The sequence below is a fragment of the Cuculus canorus genome, chromosome 4 (genome assembly GCF_017976375.1).
Source record: "Cuculus canorus isolate bCucCan1 chromosome 4, bCucCan1.pri, whole genome shotgun sequence".
Lineage (NCBI taxonomy): Eukaryota > Metazoa > Chordata > Aves > Cuculiformes > Cuculidae > Cuculus > Cuculus canorus.
The window spans coordinates 5279668-5303598 of NC_071404.1; the positions used below are offsets into that span (position 1 = coordinate 5279668).

Below are 23931 nucleotides of genomic sequence, written 5' to 3' on the forward strand. Positions count from 1 at the left end.
GCAACCTCCCAGACAACCTTTGGTACATTAAGCATCAAACTGAAAGTTCTGTAATTGCATTTTCTACCATCAAAAGAACAGAACTAATAGGAGAATGGGAGAAAACTACTGTCACATTTGAAGTAAATTACAAAAAAAAAAAAAAAAGAGAAAGAAAAAATCAAAGTGTACCTCTGCCTACATTGGATTCAATAAAACCTCGTTTAATATATTCCATTAAAACAGAACAAAGCCTTTTGCACCTTTTCGGTTGCCTATAACCTCAGCAGTGTTAAAATAGAATAATTTTTCAAATGTGTGGAGTTCATGAAAGTCAGATCTGCTGATGTAATTAATGTGGTCACTAAGAAGGATTTCTGATATACTTAAAGTTCATCGAAAGTGGGACATTTTTTTGTATTTCAATATCTGTTTAAGATGAAAAGGAAAGTAGGGAAATAAGCCAAAAATGGAAATATGTTTCAGTATCTTATTCTTTGCATTATAGATGAAAAACACAAAAATAATGCTACATTGTGCTTAGAAAAAAATGCCTTCAGTTTTAGTTTAAAAAAAATGAAGTATGTTCTTACTATTATTTTCTGTAAGTCTTATCTGGAGCTCTGTTTCTCCTCATAGTATTAAAAAAACCCAAAAGGAATAAAGAGGAAAATCAGCTGGCTTCCAACAGAGCTATTCTCAGGAGCAGTAGCAAATTTATTATTACAATTAGGATTCAAGTTTTGAGTCTGAAGCAGACTCAGAAAAGTCTGCAGTGACTTTTTACTCTTTGTCTATATACATTTTGGTAACTTTAATGACTAGATTCGGAGTTTTGTGCATCATCTTAAGAGTATAGTGAAGGATCAGTCTTAAAGTTATTCATGTTTTAAGTGTAAAATATAAGTGTAACATGAGGATTATGCTTCAGGTATATCTCTTTTCTGACAAAAATCTCCCAAAAAAACGTTTTCTAAAACATGACATTTTTGATCTAGACATGGCAGGCTTACTGTTCAGCACTGATTCAAAAATAACATTTTGAAATAGTTGTATTTCAGAAAGAATATTGGCTTAATGGGCACTTAAAAATGTATACACTATTAAGTACAGTTCATGTGCTGGAAGGGGCCATCAGACGAAATTGCTAGTGAGGCATTTTTATAAGACACAGGGAATATAGCAGACTCATTTCTTAATCAAGCTGTACTACAAAGTAATTAAAAGGTGAAGTTGTAATAAAATAAGAAGTCATTCATGTTACTATTTTAAATGACAAAAACCTAAACGGGGTCACTAACACTGTTGCCTTTATGATTTATTTAGATGGTGCATAACTCTATTGTATTTCATAGAGGCAAAGGCCCCCTGAAGAATACTTCAGATGTCATTAATGCAGCCAAGAAGATTGCAGAGGCAGGATCAAGGATGGATAAGTTGGCACGGGCGGTAGCTGATCAGGTAACAAAAAAAAAAAGAAAATAAAAAAAAAAAAAGAGCAGAAATAGATTGCAACCTCTAGCAACGAGTTGCCTTTTGCAGGAAAAGGTTATCTTTGCTTTGCAGAAAATTAGCTGCTGAAAACCATTGCCGTGATACTGATCTACCCATTGAATATAAGTTCTTTCTTCTATATCAACCAATTTGGTATTTACAGTACAGGAAAGTCATAAATGAGTCTCTCTAAACCTCAGCAATGCCTGAATTGTTGAACAGCCTCACTTCTGGACCCAGGTGACTGTAGTAGAAGCAGACTGATATATTTGCTGTTACGAAAGCAGTAAATACCTAGATGGTCTGTTACCCTTGCCATGTGCCTAGGAATCCTTATATTTTTTCGCATTGTTCTTCCATCAGTTTCCATTGAAATTGCACTTTTTCAAGATTCCCTAACTCCCTTTGCTTTGCATCAGGTTATTGTGGTTTCAGCCTACACCTCCCTGCTCCGTGTTTTAGGGGTTGTGTCCTCAGTCCCATTACCAAACTCATATAAAAAATGAAGAGATGAACTTGCTATATTCAGCTCCTTTCTTTCAGATTGGATTATTATTCCATCTAGAGAGCAAGAGGAACCATCACATTAAATTCAAGAGCCAAATTTCCAATGCATGTTCTAGGTAGCTGATTTAAATTTAGGCAAATTAAATTAAACTGGTTTTGCCCTTGAAGACTTCCTGTTGTTTCTTTCTTTTCATTGTCATGAGGAGAAAGTTTCCTGGAAGCGGGAACTGTAACTTTCCTGTGTCTTGTCTTTCTCTTCAAAAAAAAAGTATTTCCATTTCTTCTTCAAGTAAGTATGTAATAGTCTGAATATGGGTCAAAGTGACAAGAAACCTGAAGCTTTCCTTTTTTCTATAATCTCAGAAATTTGGGGTTTAGGTTTCCTTTACCGTCAGCAAACATTTTACCTGTGGCTAACCCATTCCCATCCTTCACATGAAGCATCTGTTCATTTTAGCATAAGAAAGGAGAAATCCATCTGTCAGCTGATGAAATTCTTAGTCTACAATATCTGCAGAGGTGGACTATTTTAAAGAGAGAAACGCGAAGTAAAGAGAATTGCTATGCTAAGGTGCATTGGCTGGAGTCACATATTAAATTTCAGAGGGCTGTAATGTGCACACTTGAATAATAAACAGTAAAACCACTATGAGAATGAATTGTTTGTTTTAATGCTTGAGCTTTAATGATATTTTATAGAACTTTGGAGACACTCATGCAATATAAACTTTTTATGGACAGTTGCATTTTTAATTACTGTTCCAAAGAGAGAAATCTTACATTTTCATTTGCTCCAAGGTACTTGTATTTAAAGCTTTGTCAGCTCTTTAGAAGTATTGCTTTAAAGTTCATTTCTTTCAGTTCGTCGACTTCAAGAGCTGGGTAAATATTTCTATATTCAATTGTCACTGGTAGGGAGAAGAGGTCTCTTAGGGATTCACACCTGAAAGATGTAGCAACTGCAAAAGAGGCATAGCATTATCGTAAATATAGTGCCGATTAAAACTAACAACCACTATGAACCTCCAGCTTTGTTGATTGTTAGTTTGAAAGGGAGAAAAAAACGCAAAGTGACTGTTTTCAGTGTTATAGAAGGCAATAAATACAATTATTTTGCTGCAAATATATTCCTTGCTAAGATTGGCTGCTGGGGATAGATCAGTGATCTCAAGTCAGAGGTTGTGATGCTGTTGATTTCTATGTGTTTAACTCTGTTTTTGTTGAGGTGCTCTGATAGTATTTTACAAAAATTGAGCACAAACTTTGTAAGATGCTAAAAAGACATATTTGAAAGTCCCTAAATCTTTGTTTGCCAAGCTTTATATTCAAAGAACATTGTCAGTCAGACTTTGCTGGGTACCCCCAAAGAGTATGTATTGGAAGCACGCTGTTAGCAATGGACCCTTTTAGGAATGTTTCATCAGAGTGAATTAACTGCGATCTGTTCTCTTGAGGCAAGACCTTGAATATTAACTGCAAGACTGTGGTTTATTATGCTGTTGCTATTGTGTGGGATGATGCATTTTCTATTAAGAGTCCCAAAGACTATGAATAAATTGTGCTTGGGCCTTTTTTAATTATATGGATTAAAAACCTTCACTGAGTCTACTACCTTTGACCTAATGTAGTTTGTATCAAAACATGTGAGATGCACAGCATCCAAAATGGAATAGGACTGTAGGTCGCCTTCCCTCTAGCATGTTGGGCTATCCCTTAGGCATGTAGAGGGACCATCTTGTCTCATTGTGTTCTTGAGAAGGGCTGCAAGACTGATGTCCTCCTGAGAGACTCTGTAATACATCACTTCAGGAAATAATTTCCTTCTGGCACATATTAGGGTATTTATACATTAACAATAAGCTTGCCAAATCTGTCAATAACAAACCCAAGCAGCCTCACCTCTACGTCTTGAATCCTTAGTGCGTCAGTAAGACTGGCGTTTGCCAAGTCTGAAGCAGAGCTGTGTCCTCTGGAAGTCTGCACAAATGCCAGGGAAGCTGGCATGACAGTCAAGAGTTGGCATTTGAGTGGATGTAATCAGTCAGAACTGGGTATATCTGGACTTTGCATGGTCCATGTTGTCTCTTAATCTGCACAGCAGGCAACCTGGAGTTTCACATCAAACTTGGTCTTTTGACTTTTCATAGATTCTTCTCTACAAACTGATATCATATGGGAGCATTCATTATGACATCCATTTAGACTGGACATTAGGAAGAATTTCACCATGAGAGTGGTCAGACACTGGCACAGGCTGCCAAGGGAGGTTGTGGCTGCCCCATCCCTGGAGGTGTTCAAGGCCAGGTTGGATGGGGCCTTGGGCAGCCTGATCCAGTGGGATGTCCCTGCCCATGACTGGGGGGTTGGAACCAGATGATCTTTAAGGTCCCTTCCAACCCAAACTATTCTAGGATTCTAGGATTGTTGGCTGACAGAGAAGTTTCTTCTTTTTACAAAAAGGTATAGTGCATTTTCAGATTGCAATTCATCAGTCTTGAATTAAATGAAAGGTAGAGTGAATTTTCATATTTCATCAGGGATCCCACAGAAAGTAACAGTGAAATGGATCTAATACACACACATTGCCACTCTGTCCTCTGATTACCTCTCTAAAATCTTGCAAACTCAGCTACATCTAATCAAATATTTCTTTTGTCTGTAGTGCCCTGACTCAGCCTGCAAACAGGACCTGCTAGCCTACCTGCAGCGCATTGCCCTCTACTGCCACCAGCTCAATATCTGCAGCAAAGTGAAGGCAGAAGTTCAGAACCTGGGAGGAGAGCTTATTGTATCAGGGGTAAGCTGGTATTTGTATTTAGCTGTTTATGTTTCCCATGAAGCACTTGAAAGGGAGCATTTTTTGATGGCAGTAATGTACGAAACAAAAAGATAGTGATTCATAAGCAAGCTTTTTAAAATGTTATCGCCATTATTCCAGGCCTTACAATAACTTGTGTAGAGCAATTTGATTTTCCAATTACCCTTTGTTTATATTAACCTTGTAAAATCTTCATTCTTCCAAAAAGAAAAGTAATTTCATAGCCTAGAAAGTCATTGCCAAGCTGTTAAATATTATAATTATTTGGAGCTTTTGTATATTTGCTCATTATAAATCTTCTTTCCTTTGTTAGTACTGGTAATTTCCTTCCTCTGTGCAGAAGCCAGCTCTGTATGAAGTGCATATTGTTAAGATGGTGATGACTAATGGGATTTCATTCACTCAGGTTCCAATGCACACTAGGTTTAGCAAAAACTCTGGAAGGCCAGCAAATTATTTTAATTTTCGATGCACGTGCTGTTTTCAAATACTATTAGCAAGCACAATGATACTATATTTTAATTCCTATACAATTATTTCAGTTATTTCCAATGAACACTACAAACTTTTTACACACAATTTTTTGGGTTTTTTTATGAGTAAAGACAGGTATGTGCAGCAGTAGTGATATTGTAAGCAATGAGTTTTCTACTATCTAAAAATATTTTTGTTTCCTTGGCCTAATATTTGACTCTGTTCCTCTGGGAGATTACTAGAATTAAGCAGTAGCAACCGCTGCTTTTCATGAATTGTTTTGTTCTTTTAACTATTCATCCTAATATTAGCGCCACGACTTTTTTATTATCGTCTAACTCAAATATAGACGTTTCACTCTCCTGAGTGTGTTTTCAAAATGATGGTGATTTGTGAGACACAAGATACTTGAAACAAGATTGTTTTCAAATGTGGTTTGGAAGAAGCACCCTTTCATTGTTTAAGCCCAATCAAGTACGAAGATTGTTAGGACAACTGACTTGTAGCCTTCATTTCATCCATAAGATTCCCCAGTGAAATCACTGGCCTTCCTCCCACATATCAGAAGTTCAGAGCAATTGTTCTCAACTACACAACACTTTAATTTTTTGCAAAGCACTGTAGAAGGTCTTAAACATTTGCCAGGCTGTCTTGGATCAAACATTCTAAAGTCATATATTCAATCCTAAGAGGAGCTGCTTAAATGTTCTTGTATCAGTCCTGCAATTGGTCTTCACTTCTTGACATATGTGCATATGTAATTTTAATGCCTTGATCTTCCCACAGCAATGAAAAGATCCTCTTCCATTTTCCTGCTATTAATGGAGTGATCTGTCCTTGTATCGCTGACAGCTTTGCTGCATAGTAAACGCTATGATCTTTTCTTACTGCCATCTGGGTCCAGCTTTTCATACCCATCGAGTTGTCATATTCATCTATCTACAACAATTACCCAAATCAGTGCTTCTACCAGCTTGGCTTTTGTGGTGTGTGTGTTTCTTTTTCGAGTCTCTTTATTCAGTGTACATGGATGCTGAATAAGCCATTGTGAATCTCTGGCATCTATTCGTTACTGGAACATCACCATCCGTTGTGAAATTTAAGTGGCCGAACTGCTTGACTTCATCATTTCCAGTCTGGCATTGTTAGCATCTGTTGCTTACCAGGCTTCATCACCATTTTGTCTCTGTTTGGTTGGGATTTTAGAGGCAGTTGCAAAGGCAAAGCTAGCTTCAACCACAGAAATTATTTGGGTCTGTTCCAAAGACTCAATAGTACTGACATACAGAAAATTTGAAGACTGCCCAGCTTGCTTCTTCTGGTTTTGCTCTGAACAGGAGGTGAAGTAGAGAGTTGAACTCCTGTGCACATCCTTTTTCAAGAGCATTATCTTGTTATCTGGTACACAGTTAGTACAGTGCTTTCCTGATCGTGTTTTCCAAGCTTCAAGGCGTTGGGTACTGTATGCTCCTTTGCTATCCAGAGATTTGGTATCTGAGTGCACATCTACATCTGCTTGTCTACCTGCTGCTTCTGCTTCCATCTTCTTCTTCATTTTCTCTTGGATAGCCAGTTACAAATAAACAGTATTTTATTTACATTCAAATGAAATACCATTATTTGGCAACCTGCATACAGTACAATTTAGAAGTGCAATAGAAATCCAGAATTCAAGCTTCCCAACCTCTGACTACAGAAGCAAGTTTATGTCAATGCACTAAAATTAAGTGTTTTGATGTAAATATCAAGCACCAGGATGATTATTATTATATTGTAATTTACTGCTGTGCTTATGAAGAATCAGAGTATGATTCAGATAGAACCAAAAGATGAGTTATGATTCAGAACAATTATGGGTAGTGCAATCTCTGCCTGAAATTTTGCATTATTAAAATATTAATCAATATTTACAAATGAAATGAATGTATGCATATGTATGTATGAATCCATGTGTGGGCATGTGTATATTTCTGTAAAACGGAAAGAGACATAAAACTAATTAAAACCTAAGAGACAGATGAAAGCCACCCCACAGTTCTTATAGTTCTGTTAGAGAAAAATACTCTGCAACAACTTCAAAAATACGGTGTACATAACGTAGAATGTACTATATATCTTTTGGTGAAACTTCTATTTGTTTTTTTTCCCACAAGATTCAGGAGTTCAGTATGGTTTATCTCTGAAAATAAGCATAAAGGTGATCTTGTTTGCTTTTTCCTCTATAGATTGATATGATACTAGCATAGCATGAGAAGGGGCTCTTTTTGGCATCATTGACTTTGCTGCAAATAGGAAAAAAGATCAAAAAGTAAGAAAATGTCAGACTCCTGAAGTGTAAATTATTTCAGTAAGAGAAAGAACCCACTGTTGGTTTTCCCTTTCTTTCTCCCGTTCCTTTTTTCCCCTAGCTCTTTCCCTCCTTTGATCTTTCCCATCAAATTCCTTGCATGCAGATAGCAAAGTGGTTTTCACCAGATAAATAAGATCTGGCAATTGAGAGTTAGCATGCATCAGCCTAACCTCATTATTACCAATGGAGCAAGGCCAGTTTAGACTGTCTGTTGAGTTGGCCCCTTATGTTTCAAAGTGAGATTCTTAATTCCCGATTCAGTTGAATTTTGAGAAGTAAAATACGGAAAAATTATATGATACCTGTTATCAGTGAGAGGCCTTGTAAACCTGAAGAAGATTATACAGAAGGGGCAAGAAGGAAGTTAGATAAAAGCAGAAAGAAATTAAGATAAAAATGCAAATTATTTTTGAACAATTTCAAATCTGTGGCGTTTATAACCTTGTTCCTAATAAAAGTCTCTTCCACCTTGGCCCATGAAAAATGCATGTATCTCTAATTTTAAATCTGAATATTCAATTCCCAGTTCTCTTTTAAGAGTAAACATCTTCCTTTAATAAAATCACAACTAAAAGCACTTCAAATTTTTTTTCTTTGCTTCTTGCCTAAGTTTATAGTAATGTGTACTTACTTCATAACGAGTTGCACCATTGTATTGGAATGAATTGTCTGAGGGGCTGAGCTTATGCTACTCTCAGTTGAGTAAATACCATTTACATATACTTAGCTCCTGCTAATAGATAGCCTTTTTGTTGTAGCTACTTTTGTTGAATAGACTTAGCTTTAACCATGATATTTGTTATTTGGATAAAAATTCAGAGTACTTCTAACTCTAGGGCTGCTTTATTTTTTTAGTATTCCTGTCTCACTCATTACAATAAAACAGATATATATATATATATACATTTCTAACTCTGGAATAGATAACCACTTGTTCTGTTTTACCCCTGCTCTGAAGCCGATCAGCTCATTTACCTACTATCCATTTAGGCTATGAGCTTGCATTTTTTTAAATTCATTTTAATGTTAGTAGCTTCACAACAGTCTTTCCTGCAGGATTACGTTGAACAGAATCTAAGAAAATCCCTTATCCAAGGCAGCCCCCTATGGGTCCAGGTTTGATTTAGAACTCTACGGATATAATCAACTGTATTTTCAGAAAATTTGCCCAAAGAGTCGTAATCTTGTGAGCCAGACAGATCTGTAATGTCATATGGAGTAACAGCCATGTACCTTTGAACACTGTCCAAAAATATTGAATCTAGCCGAAGCACACTCCAAACATACTTCAGCTGGGTGTAATTTCCAATTGTTTTCAAAGGCCCATTTATCTTAACGCAATAGGCTCAGCTACGATGCTAAAAGAAGAAGTCTTATAACATTTTGCAGATCCAAGACAGTTTAGTTAAAGATTGTGAGTTTATCTAGTTCTTGCTTGGTGAATTTAAGATAGGACTTTGGGGGAAGAAGGAAGGTAAAAGGGCTGGAGCCACCTCATTAACTGTGGGCGGGACACTATGAAAACTCTCATCCTACCTGAACTGAGAGATTGAATACATGAAAATATTGACAAATATGGGATATACTGCAAAATAATTGTATGTTTATTCTTAATCAGTGATGAGAAAGCTGGAAATAGGTAGTCCTCATCAAAAACCAATAAGCCTTATTATTTATCACAGGAAAAGTATGCATCCAGTGGTTACTTCAGGCAAGCCGACAGTTTCCCTGTGGATCTTGCATCTAGTAATCCAAAACGTTTTAAAGTCCCTAGTTTTCTTTCACTTAAGGGCAAATCATCCTAAAAAGCCTTGTGCTGTAAGAGCAAGTTGGTATGCATGTGGAGTAGCAAGTAGATAATTAGAAATTCTATAGACTCAAAGAAAAGTCATGTAATTTGAATTTTACCTGCTAATAAAAGCAAGTAAGGATGTCTTTGATTGAATTTGGATTAAAAGCCTGTGCATAAGCAGTTACTTAACAGCAGCTCACGTGTCTCTGCATCAGAAAGCCTTTCTGTTTTTTTTCACAGAATCATAGAATTGTTTGAGTTGGAAAGGACCTTAAAGATCGTCTAGTTCCAACCCCCCTGCCATGGGCAGGGACATCCCACTGGATCAGGCTGCCCAAGGCCCCATCCAACCTGGCCCTGAACACCTCCAGGGATGGGGAAGCAACAGCTTCCCTGGGCAACCTGTTCCAGTGTCTCACCACTCTCATCATGAAGAAATTCCTCGTTATGTCTAGTCTAAATCTGCCCCTCTCCAGTTTATACCCATTTCCCCTCGTCCTATCATCACAAGCCTTTATAAACAGTCCCTCCCCAGGTTTCTTGTAGGCCCCATTCAGGTACTGGAAGGTCACTATAAGGTCTCCTCAGAGCCTTCTCTTCTCCAGGCTGAACAACCCAAACTTCCTCAGCTTGTCCTTGTATGGAGGGTGCTCCCTGCGATCATCTTTGTAGCCCTCCTCTGGACCAACAGTTCTATATCCTTCTTACGTTGAGGATTCCAGAACTGGACAAAATACTCCAGATGAGGCCTCACAGAGAGGAGTAGAGGGGCAGAGTCACCTCCCTCGCCCTGCTGGCCATGGTTCTTTTGATACAGCCCAGGATACGGTTGGCTGCCTGGGCTGAGTGTACACATTGCTGGCTCATGTTGAGCTTCTCATCAACCAGCACCCTGAAGTCCTCTGCTGGGCAGCTCTCCATTGCATCATCCCCCATTCTGTATTGAAATCGGGGATTGCCCCAACTCAGGGCCTTGCACTTGGCCTTGCTGAACCTCATGAGATTCACACAGACCCACTTCTCCAGCCTGTCCAGGTCCCTCTGGATGACAGTCCATCATTCAAGCGTGGCAACTCTGCCACTCAGCTTGGTGTTTCATTCGTTTGTTTGTATCCAAGGAAGCAATCAGAGAGAAAGTTTATGTTTAAAATGCTTAACAGTATGGAGGAAATGTTATTTTGGAATTTGTTAAATTGTCCTGAATCAGCCAAGAATTTAGCAATATGTAAAGAAAATTTTGCTGAAGGGAGGGTTGGTAAATTGGCAAAACTGCCAGGTTCATTTTCTTCAAGATTCTCAGGTGTGCAAAAAGGTTACTCCTTTTATTCAGCTACAACAAAGTAAGTTTTATTATTTATTTGTAGCAGAAATGGAAGAATGCTACATGAAATATACTCACAGAAACAGCATAAAAACCAGAGTTTATAGATATTTCTGGGCTGGGCTGCTTAGACTGGCAAGCTGTCAAGTTTTGTCAGTAGAAAACACTTAAGCTAAGACTTTGGAAAGGAGAGGACTTTGGAAATAATAAGGAAGTAAGCCAAAGATCTTGAAACATGAGATATGAAAAGGTCAGGGGAAGAAAAAGCCAAACTAAAAGCAAGATAGGAATATGACCTCAAAGAATTGCAGTAGTGGGAAAAGACTGCGATAAAGTCAGGACCATAAAGTTGGTTGGACTCCACAATAATGCCTACTCTCCTAATACTCCAGGTATAACAAGGAAGGAGAGAAGGTAAAAATTTAGGGTCCATATTTCAACTGAAATTACCATTGTAAAAAGATAGCTTCCGAGTCAGGGAGGCTGGATCTAGAGTGGGAAAGTGGGAGACCTTATTTTACACTGTATATTCAACTAGCTCACGTTATTTGTTTTCGAAGAAATGAAAGAAATTAAAAATACAGGGATATGTTGGGGGTTGGATTAGATGACCCTCATGATTCCTTCCAACCTAAACCATTCTATGATTCTATGTTTCAGCTACGCCTTTTAGGATGGAGATATATTTGAGTAACCTCTGCATATGTGTTTGAGTGTATGCAGACATTAACATGTGAGACAGTGAAATAAAACCGTAGTAACTATTCTGTTCCCAAATATATGGCTATATGAAACATGATAATTATACAGATATAACTTCTGATAAGCCTTTATCTGGAACAAATTGAGTATTAGTAACTAACATAGGAGTCTTAAACTCCTACTAGCACAGGCTGTATCCCTCAATATACTGCCCAAGAAAGGGTGGTGCGGTAACAAAAAAATTTATCATCCTGACACTGAGTCAATTTACTACTCCTAAAGGATAAAGGCATCAGTGAGTTATGCAAGTTAATCAAAATGAGTGCTGATAAAATCCCTCATGGTCATATATTCATTATATATGATATATTTAATAGAAATGCTATCTTAAGGCTTGCTGAAAGTTAAAACTGTGAAGAATTCCTAATTATACTATGAAACAGTTCGAAGATTAGGACGGGAAAAAAAGACACAGATAGATGGATCTAGAATGGCTCTAAAACCATTTATAATATCTCTTTCAAATATGTAACAATAATAAGTATTTAGTTCATTAGGTTAAGTTTACCTATTGCTTCCCAGTAGAGGTAGTGCAGACCAGGAGCCCAGAGGGTGTATGAAATAGGCATCTTTGAAGGGGTACAAGCCCCAGGTAGATATTGCAGCAGCTGAGCGGATCTAGTTTTGGCAATCAACTCATTTCAGGTTCAAAGTTGACCTCTTGAGGTCTCTTTCAAGTGACATTTGTAAAGTGTTTTGATTCAGCTAAGTGAAAGATCCCAGTGGATCTTATTTCTATGTCTGTGAGTTCACGTGGGTTTGCCTTTATAACTGTGACTGGATTGAACGATAGTATCTATCCTGAGCTTTGGGCATCTGGAGGATCATACGTATGATGTCATAAAGAACAGCATAGAAGACTTTAGAAAGGTGGATTTATTTTTACTAGTGTTATGTTTATTTCTTCGAAGCAGCTGAGTGAAGGTGGATTGGTGGTAGGCAGAGTTTACATTATGTAAGGAAAAGCGCATGAATGAAGATATAACTGAAAAATTCAACAAGAAAATATTTTTTTATGAAATAATTTTAGTTCCTTTGAAGCTACAGTATTTGGGTAAAAAGCTATTTTCAGGAATAAGAAATATCTCATTGTATATAAATACACATATAAATACTCATACACATAAATATGAAACAAGATATCCCACATAAATGAAAAGATGTTATCTAGAAATTCATTTGCAAAGCAATATCACATTGCACTTTTCTTCATTAGAATATATTAATGGAGACATGCAGCCCACACACCATCTATATGTCTACATTCAGTAGGTTAAAATTGAGGCAGGTTAGACTTTTATCTTTATTAAAAAGCATTTTGTCTACAGGGAACTTGCTCTTGTGTTTTATCAGGTAACTAATATTAATGAATTTCTGAAGATTACAGTTACTGAAATTTCTAATTAGAAGAGTTTCCACAAAGAAAGGCATTTCTGATACCAAAAAAAATGTTAAACCATTTAATTCTATGGCAACAAAGGGAAGTGTTACGGATTCAGGATTGACTCTTGAAACAAATATGATCATAGAAAAGGATTAGAGAATTGAAGGAAATACTAATGTATATGTTTCATCATATACTGCATTTGTGTTGAAAATAGTAACCATTTTAAATCTAAAGGTCACCAGCTACAGCGGTTATGGCTTCAGTCCAGCTTGGTTTCTTATTCCAGGCAACGCTGAATGAGATGGGAAGAAAATGGAGATATTATGGCTTTCTGATACACAAACTGCACCAGCCTTGTAATAATTAGCAAGTTCTAGAAACCCTTCTAACATACCGTAACACATGGTCCTAAAGGACTATTCCTATAAAAATTGCTATAAAGAAAGAGAAGACTTCAGTGCAGTCTCACTTTGTTTCCTGTCTTACTGCCTTTAAAGGAGGCGGTTTGGGACCAAGCATCACTATTTTGTGTTAAATAAGAATTCCTTTCATTTAGGACATTCTCAGCCTCCTTAGGGCACAGCACACATTTGCTAATAAGTACATGTTGTGCCTTTAAACAAAAATGAGTTTGTTTCTTGCACATGAAAATAATGAAAACTAAATTTATATAATGACAAAATAGGAGATTTTGAACTGTGTTTTTTATACAGAAGTACATCTTTTATCTCTTGCAATTATTTAACTTACTGATTTGGACAGTGGTGAGACTTAATCTCACTTCTAAAAGTACTATAAGATGTTGCTTTTGCAGATATTAAAAGAACAACAACTTCAGTTCAAACTCATCAGTTTCTTTCACTTTAATTATCGTTCCTGAAGACTTGAGTTGCAGATGAGTAACACACACATAGAAATACTCACAGACAAGAAGACATACCCTTGAGGCAAAACATCAACAGGTTTTCCCAGCCTGAGTAGAATCAATTGCAAATACTGAACAAAACAGCTTTCAATGAAGTCTGTAAGAAAGCTCACAATAGGAATCTATTTCCATTAAATGTGGTCTTTAGGAAGAGATCAAACTGAGTGAGGAAGGTTTAAAGTTGCCTTATATCTTTAACTGACCTACAACGCTTGGAATATGTTGTTATGGCTATAAATATTTATGAACTTGATAGGAGAAAAGGAAAATATATGTCGTTCTTACATCAAGTCATTAATCCTGCACAACTGATAACCAGCTGCATCAAAAGAAGGGTTTGTTTCCTATCTGTTCAAGACATTGATATGGAGTCAAAGTAAAAAACTATCCAGTATCAGAAAAATCAATGCTAACCTCCTACTGTTAGGCATTCTCAAATGCTTTCTTTTAACATCACTTCTTTCTAATTTTGGCTAATACATCATCAAAATGCTTTGCAAACTAGGTTGCCAGATAGTTAATATTATCACTAGAAAATGAGATGAAACATACAAGTGATTTGTGCTAAATCTCATCAAAGACCAAATTAGAACTCTATAATAAGTTATATTAGAGCAACAATATCTGATCCAAAAGACTGCTAGAAACATTTTTATCCTTTTTTATACCTACAAATAGATGCAGCATTCCCATTGTCAAAAAATTAGAGCAGTTACAGCCTTACTTATTCTCGGATGGGATATTACATATTTCATCGTTCCTTAGCTATGACAGAAAAAAAACAAAGCAGATTTTTCCATTCTCCCATCAAGCTGATTCACTATAGCAACAGGACATCTTTAGGTCAAAGGCATCTCTGTGTTAGTGTCTCCAGCTTTTATGATATGTGCCAGCTTGACATTTTTACGTGGCCTTCCCAAGCTGTTGTTTCAATTTCATAAAATGCATCCGTTTTTATCTTCGGTAGGTATACTAGTAGTATGTAAAGTGTTTCTGCACCGTTGGTATTCCTCAGCTTTTCACAGTCTTGCTGTACTCAAACCTCATACACAGCAGGCACTGGTCCCTCAATGATGCCTGCCCATTCACCATCATCTGGCCATCTTCTTAAACAAGAAAGCCAGCACTTTGCTGTTTTATTTCCAGTGGATCTTTGATGTCAACATGAACATGGTCCATTTTTCAACTTGGTTTCTAGTGCTTAGATCCAAATGATTACATTAGTGACCTGATCTGTGATCACATAGTTTTCTTATGTTGTTAGGCTAAACTTGCATCCTTTAAGAAACTATATTTTGGAGTATTAAAGTCTTCACTTACTGTCTCTTTGCATTTCCATGCATCCATTTAATTCATCTTAGCTATACTCCTTGGAATACTTGGAGGATTTCCCTCCTTTCTTGAACATATACATTCTTTAATTTTTTTTCAGTTAGGTATGTTCTTTCTCTGCTTTTGTTCACTGTTTAGGTGAGTACTGTGTTGTAGATATGTTCACAAATCAGTCTTATTTTGCTCTTCAACTACAAATCTCATACTAAAATGGTCAAAACAAGAATTCAGAATTGAGCAGTGCTAGCCCAAAACACCTTCTGGCCTATTATCTGCTACTTAATCTATCGAACTGTTTATATTACATAATCATGATGGAGTCTACCATGTTTCTCCATATTCCTCACCTTGTCTTGTTAGTGGAGACTATTATTGGCCATACTCAATCTTCTGGAGTTTAATTGTGCTACTTCCTCATGTTTCTATTCCGATAAAAGACAACTTAAATCTTCTTAGGAGATCTCAGAACTGCTACTACAAATGTAATATATCTCATATTTAAAGATATAGCATCTGAACACACTTTTCATTGCAGGAATAAGTAAGCTTGCTTACCTTTCATACGGTTTGGCGGTCATAGGAGTTCATAATATATTCCTACTTTATTTGGCAAAAACAACGGTGGTGCAATAGTCAAGTCATAGGTTACCTAAGTTATGAATTAACTGAATTCTGCTTCATACTTTTTACCATAAAAGACTTTAAAAGTTCTATTTTTCTTTCCTGTCTGACAGACTAGTAGACAGGTGTTATTAGAGGGTAAATGCAATACAGAGTACCAGAGATGTTTTTCCTCCTCTCTTTCTTCATACATGCAAATAGGTTGAAATCAATATCATGAAATGAGAAGTCAGACAGATATATGTGTAATTCAATTAAAAACTGAAATTTGCAGCACTATCATCACTTTTCATTACTCAGATGCAGCCTAGTTTTGCATTGTGTTCCTGAAGTTATGTATCATCTCCAACAGTCACCATAACTCTTTGTTTAGTCGAAATAGTTTGCTGAGTTTTTAAATCTACAAATGTACCAGTTTAAAGCAACATCTGCAAATATTGCAAGTGCAGATTATGATAAAAGTTTTGAAGGTTAAGACAAAAATACTTTACTTCAGTTGTCAAGTGAAGTGACTGGTACCAGACATTAGTCACACACTTTCTTTTTTCAATAGCAGCAAAGGAGAGAGAAACAAAGAACACACAAACAGAGCAGGGAATACACATTAATCATTACTAAGACTGAAAAAATAATCAGGATTAGATTACAATTTACATGATCCTTATAGAAGCAAGCCTAAGGGAAAACATCAATATTAACTCTGTGTGCTTATAGCACATACTTTTAAAAAGAGACTTAAGGGGCATTCATTTTTCATCTTCCAAAAGGCAAGCTCTTATGCCAGCATACTTTACTCACACTGAATAGTTCCCCCATTCTCTGAGCAGTTTTATTTATTAGAGTGAGGTTTAGCAGCATGTAGTATTTTTTTTTTTCAATTTTAGGATATTAAGAAAACCCAAGTCGATAATAAAACCAATTATGTTTACTCTTGAACCTGCTATTCCAGAATAAAAATTCCATTTACAATGAACTAGAATTTATATCCCAATTTAAGCCCTCCAGTTTCAGTTTTTGGGAAGTTGTTTGAAAAAAACATGCTTCAGCCTGTGAGGTTGTCATTGTCTAAAAATGAACGGTCTTCAAAAGCATCACCTCTTTGCAATTTTGTTGATATTTTCTGGAACTTTAAAGTGTGCTCTGTAAATAAATGTATGCCCAGAATTTTTATACTTCCCTCACTTGTTCTTTCAGCACAGTTTGTCAGTTCTCATTTTCAATGTGAGAAAAACATAATTTTTGCCTGACCTCTTTCATGTGATGGTGTAGGCGGCCGACCCTCTGGCTTACTCTATTCAAGGGTCAGCCCCGGGGGCTGGATTGTGTAATGTTTATTCGGCACTGGTGGACACAAGTGTAATTCCAGTTGTAGGCATTGGAATTTCAGCTGCTTGCATCAGTGTTTAAGTTTTTCAGCAGTACAGCTGTTCAAAACCACAAGTAAAATAATGCTACTCAGAAGTCAATAAACCAAACTGATGCTCGATCTGATGTCAACCGTCTTTTAATGGGGATAGAGCTATCTGTCCTTGTGGGTTTTCATCAAAAGGGGCCAAAATTTATCCTCTTTGCCAATCAGCAAACCCTTTAGGGCTTGCATGCTTAACCTGTGCTATGGTAGCAAGTGAGAGGAACCACCAGACAGCGGGGTTACTCGTCGTGGAAGAGTCCCTGTTTCCTTGACCAAGCATAGCTCCTTCAGCACACGTTTTCCTCTCTCTCCTCACCTCTACGCTACGGCACAATATTTCTCTTGCTCTCTCTCTCACTATCTCTTTTCTGTATCTCTCGGAAATCAGACTGGAGTTCAGAGCACTTTCACTACCTTTTATGAGGTAGAGTGTGATGTCATAGATGGGGGCAGGGCTAGTCAACTTTCTACCCACCCACCCACCTGTGCTGAGGGAGCTACGCTTGAGACCGGAAGCAGTGACTCCTCGACGGTGAGTAACCTCCTCTCTCATCTATATCTTTAATTTTCACTCTAGATCTGGGGGCGGAGGGAAAAGACATGAGAGCGGGGGATTTATTTGTTAGATATATTTATATATCTTTCATTAACCATAGACTCACAGAATGAACTGCATGTGTTTTCTTAGTCACCTGAATAAAATAATTTCCTCCTTTTCTGAAATCCTACAGTTAATTTCCTCTGTAAAGCAATGATCACATTTCTTTGCAGAGATGGTCCATTAACTGGTGGCTAAACTGATCCTTCAGTGTTTATCTTTCAGTGTTAAAAAGCAGACTCTGGTCCCCTTGAACTCAATTGCTAAACTTCCTTTAATTTAATTACAGTAGTGCTGGCCCATTGTTTTTCTAAAGTACATTGTGCTTAAAGATAGATGGTGTTATTTATATATTTATCATTGTTAAGTGTGCATAATGCCTGTTTATACAGGATAGGGGTTTTATGTTTTGTATTATGTGTTACTATTCTTATTTGCTTTATTCAAAATGTTTGTGAAGCAATGTATTCGCAATAGGCCAATTATAAGACCTTTTTTTAAATTATATTTTATAGATTAAATAAAATTCAAAAGTAAATTATGGAAGATGTAAAACTAAGCAGGAAATCACATCCCAGGAGATGTAACTGAGATTTAACCTTGGAAATGATAAGTGAAAGCGTTTGGGTTTTTTGATTATAAGAACATAAGATGGGCACGGATATTACTAACTGAATTTCTTAGTGTTCTGCTTGTGTCACTTACCTAAATATTACTATTTGACTTTAAAGCACTGTCCTGTTACCTATTTCGTTTTGCACCAAGTATTACTGCTTCACTGTTTTAATATCCCTCAGCACTTAAAAAAAAGACGAGATGGACTACGAAGATCTTCCTTTCTTGTTCTGCCTCTTGGGTATCTATTAAAGCTGTCAAGATGTCAGAGCTCTCAAACTAAAGGGCAGAAGAAGGATCATATGGAGATTTTGACCCCTAGGGATACTGCAAATCTTGCTGCTCTCGTTCATTTAAAGCCTTTACCAGCTCCATGTGGGGTCTCGTCGTATCCCAGTGAAAGGCACTAAAAGGCAGCAATGCATACTCTATAAATCAAAGACAAAGAGAGTGCACTCGCAGCCCTTTCAGCAGAGGTGGTCCATAGTCTGATTGATGAAGTACTTCTATTTTCAGGTGACTAGATGGCTTGGAGGAATTGGGTATAAGATGCGGAGCCTTCCATCTTCTGGTCACTGGCATGTATTGGGGATTGGTCAGTGATGGATAGATATTCCTCCCTGATGACTCAGTGATACTCTTTGTATCGATGCATAGGAGATCTAAATGAAATGCTAGGAGGATGAAAATCTTGTTTACAAAGCTACCAAAACTTTCACTAATAACTGTTTCCCTTCCTGTTAGAAAGAAAAATGAGGACAAAGAATGTAAAAATTTCCTCTTTGACAGATGGTAGCTTTTCTAGCTTTGAATAATATGTGCAAGAAGTTTTACTACTATTGCTTATTCCTTTAGCGAACCAACATTGAAGTCTCCAAATCTTCCTTTGCAAAGCCAAGAACTTGTCTAGCATATTTAGCTTCCCTAGAAAATTTATTTTTTTCGATTTCCTAGGAATCTTTTAAGTAGGAACGGAAAAGCAGGTTAGTCAATCTCTAATGTTTCATTGGGAAAACCTTATAGGAATGACTGTTGTTGAAGACGGTTTGAGGTCCATTCATTTCAGAAACAAATGCTTTGAGGTAAAATTTAATTGAGATCCCAAGCAAATCCTTTGCTTGTCTAGCATATTGAAATGTGCAAAATTGGTTTTGCACATTGTTATTTTTGCATAATGCAGGAGACTTCAATTTTTGCACAGAATAGGTAGAACGTAAGGACCGACTGTACAGCGCCCCTCGTCTTACTTCAGTGATTGGAATACATTTTAGTGGCATTGAGAGGGAAATTCTTTTTACGAGCGATGTAGGGATTTGGAACAGGAAATTAGAATCGGTATCATACAGTAATTAAGGTGCATTAGAGATACTGATCAGCACTGAGGGGATATAATGGAATAAAGATGTCAGTGGATTGCTTTCAGTCCAGAAAATTTTGCTCTCTGAATTTATCTTGTAAGATGAGTAAATCAGCAGCTGACTGTCTGATGTATAGGGGGGAGTTTGTAGAGGAAAATATATTCAAAATGACATAAACTGTTGCAGTAATTAACCTGGAATCTCCCTGTGCCAATCTAATAAATTTTTGTCCATACAACCCCAGGATGTGGGTTTGCCTGAGTAACCTAACACTGGGAGAATAAATAGCCTAGTTTTACTTTTACTGAGCTAATTCCCCTGTTAATTTATTTTACTGGAAGCTATGATTAAAATAAAATTAAAACATCTATAAAGTGCACAGAGTTCTATATTATACAGCTTCAGCTTGAATGTGCATTCAGTCAATTGTGACGTTTGTTTTAACTGTATATTGTTTATATGTGCATAAGTTAAGGTAAAATATAATAAGGCCTGGATTTCAGCTAATTTGATTTATTGTGTAATATGAAAACTTTTGAAAGCAAACATCTGAGCAACTTGTTCCGACACACGCTAAGTTAAATGACTTAAATCTTCAGAAGTGTTTTGCAAATTGGAAGTTACTTTACAATAAGGCGTTCTTAAAAATTATGTTGTTTTATATTTGCAACCACACTGTATATTACCAAATCAAAGCGAAACCAGCAACTAGTATATTTATACATACATATTTAAGCAGGTCACCATTTAAACTACAGAGTTGTTCCTCAGTCATGCTGGGAAGGTGTGAGCAATACTTTAATGATGTAAGCTCATATATAGGATCAAACATATTTTTTTTCAGTATGATTAAGATAGCTATGCAAAATTCCCAAATTTTCTATGTTTGCTGGGCTGATTTCTCTTACAAGTTGAATTAAAACTTTGTGGGTTGGTTCTTACCTTCTTTTTCTACATGAGAAGTGAGGGAGAGCTGTGAAATGCACCATCTGTTTGCAAATGGTGTCAGCTGGCAGATAGATGCTCATCACCCTGCCCTCTCTCGCTGCAGTTTTAGGCTGATATAACACCATTGGCTCCAAAGGATTTACTTTTGATTTAATCTTGTTTAAGGAAAAGAAGTCACAATGGTAGTGCACAACATTCTAGAGGACTCTGTGTTGATTTAAACTGTAGTGCTTTTAAGCTTCGATCTCAGCTCATTTGAATTGTCAACAAAAATGTTCATTAGGACTTGGATTGAGTATAGCAGTTGGAGGAAACGAGGACTGCCTTAACACCTTGGACTTCTGTTTCTTGGACAGTTGCATCTCAAAGATATTAAGCATGATTCTATTCAATTATAATCCTTTGGATTTTTAGCAATCCTATCTGTCTCAAAGCAAACAAAATGGTGTACCCTTGTGAAAATGAAAACAAAGCAAATATTTGACATTATTTCCCTTCTGTAAATGAGAATGGTGAGCCAGACTCAAGGCAGAAAAGATCTTTAGAACCATGATGAGTTTCAAACATTACATCCTTCTCCAAGACTCAGATAATTTTCAGGTCCAGCATTTCTCTCTCTTCCGTTCTATATTCCAGTTTCCCCTCTGGATAGTCAAATAAAAATTAAAAAAAAAGAAAACCCCAAACCACAAAAAAAAAAAACTACAGGAGAAAGAGTTCACTGTAGGTAAGAAATATGTTTTGAAAAAGATATTTATGGAAAGAAATCTTGCAGTAAAAGGGGGAGGCTACCCCACTCAGGTCGTGCAAAATATGAGAGCAAGTCTATAGTGTAATGAAAACTGAGTATTTTATTCTTCAGAAAGATTTTGCTTAAATTATAAGGAGTTTTTGACTGTTATCCATTGCGATGTGGAGTGTGATCCATCTAGCCAAGTGTAAACATCTGTGTCTGAGATGTTCACTCTAGGATTCCTTTATAATTGGTGAAGAGAGAGTGGATTTCTAGAGAGCACATATTATTGTTTCAAATAGACACTGAAGACTAGTTAGATTAGTAGCATCTTAAAAAAAGGACTAAGGCATGGGCAGGTGAATTGAATGCAGCAGGAAAGCATGGAGTCAGGAGATTAAGCCTTGGAGGTCTTTTAAGGGTAAATATTAATATTAAAGTGATGTAAACTTCCTGTGAACTTAGTCAGAGAGAGGAAACTACCAAATTTTTTTTCTGAATAGAAATATTTCAATAGTTTTGCAAGCAGCATTTATCTATATAAAGCAGCTCTCTCAGTTTCCCAGTCTCAGTAGTTTTGGTATGTTAGAGGGATTGATATACTTCCTAGTATTTGGTTTTCCCCTACTTTGGGGGATCAAAAGAGAAGAGTTAAGGAAAAGAATCTTAAAAATATTAATTAAATCTGATTGAATTCTTGGACAAGTAATTCAAATCCAAGAACAATTTGTGATGGATGTTGAGCATCCAGGCCCAGATTCACTATACTGTCTTTAGGATTCTAATGCAATTCGAGATCTCTGAACGTAATAAAAAAGGTGAGGTATTCTGGCCCATTTCCATAGAAAATGAACCCATGGAAGATCTCAGGTTTTCCATGGGTCCCCGTCTTCTTCACCAAACACAGGTGGAGTCTGAAATGCCTTCGTTCAGCACCTGGAGTTAGGTAGGATGAGTGCAGGAAAAGACTTCGTTTATAGAGATGGAAACTTCGAAAACATTGCCTACGTCACTGAACACATCATATCAATGTTTTTTTCCGAGCATCCCTATTTTTTCTTGCCTGCATTCCTTGCTTGTAATTGAACAGTAAAAACTGTTCAATTACAAACATCTGAACAAATGTTTCACGGAGTTCTAGTGCCACCGGCTACAAACAGCTATTGGATCCTGACTAATATTAAAAGACATTCAGTCGCAGTTTTTCTGATGCCACGTATTTTCTGATGCTATAGACAAGTCTATAGATGTTCGTGACTAATGTACGATATTTGTTAAGTAAAAGCTTTATAAGAAAAGACCCAGTGCAAATGCTATTTCATTTTGCCATTCTTCTAAATAATAACTGAATTTATACCTTCATCTCCATCACATAAATGATGGAGTAAAGGGAAGATATGGAGATGTGGTTGAATTAATGTGGGTTTTTTTGTATGTGTGTAGGGAATATCTTTCTGAGGTGAAAAGCACAGAAATTATTTGGGTTATATGAGTAAGTCATTGAGGCTTTATGTATTTCTGCATTTGTTTTTCAGGGAAAATGCTATCCAAAGTACTGAATCTTAAAAAAAAAATACAGACCAAATAAATCAGGATTTCCTAATATGAATGTTTTCTGAAGAAAGCAGTCTAGGACTTAACCTACTTTACTGAGCTATTCAATATTTGTCAATAATTGGTGACATTTTTTTCTCCCTTCTGTAGTTACTCAGTTTTTCCTAAACTAAGACTAAGGGGAAATGTTGTTGTCTTAAACAGAAGGATCTAGAGAAAAGCCACATCCAGACTTTTAAGAGGTGTATAGTGACAGGACACAGAGCAATGAACACAAGTTTAAACATGGGCAATTCCAATTGGATATAAGAAAAAAAGTTTTATGTCGAGAATAGTCAAATCCAAGTGGAGGGTGAAGGCCTCTAGTCTAGACATGTGAAAGATTTTCCATCCTCAGAGATACTCTGGATTTGAGCAAAATCATGAACCCTGTCTAACTCAATTTATTTTGAACAGGGCATTGGAGTAGATGACCTCCAAAGATACTTTTCATCCTAAAGTATTCTGTGATTATAAGAATATTTGCATAATAAAATGTGAGTAATAGAAATGAGCCATTACGAGTCAGAGCAAGATTTTGCTCATTCCAATTCATTCTTAATTTGCTGTCATCTTTACTTGTTCTTTCCTTCTGAGCTGCAACAGCCTTTACAATTGTTTCTGGTTTCTTCTGGTTTCATTTGTCTGCAGTCTCCAGTAATTCTTACCTGCTTTTCTGCGTTTTAATAACATTAGCTGATAGTTAAAAATTTAGGAAGTAAAAACATTCACAATTGTATATTCAGCAATTGACCAGGGGAAAAAAAACTTCCAGTAAGGAACACTTACTGAATGTTGTTTAGCCATTGATTGAGCTGGTCAAAGAAATAGAACCGTTAAATGTATATGACGTATTTGAAACAAAATGTAAAAATTTCTTCTACAAATTATTTGCCACATGTTATTAAGCTTG

The 23931-nt window shown here is 36.6% G+C and overlaps 1 protein-coding gene across 2 annotated transcripts in view; it reads left to right on the forward strand.

Moving 5' to 3' along the window:
- Positions 1-23931, forward strand: part of CTNNA2 (catenin alpha 2) — a 520003-nt gene that overhangs the window by 486268 nt on the left and 9804 nt on the right. Inside the window, exons 16-18 of one of the 2 annotated variants that reach the window (XM_054064692.1) lie at positions 1335-1440; positions 4643-4777; positions 17562-17705. In XM_054064692.1, coding sequence (XP_053920667.1) covers positions 1335-1440; positions 4643-4777; positions 17562-17705 — 385 coding nt within the window. The remainder of the gene's footprint in view (positions 1-1334; positions 1441-4642; positions 4778-17561; positions 17706-23931) is intronic. The other variant, XM_054064693.1, reaches the window with a different exon arrangement.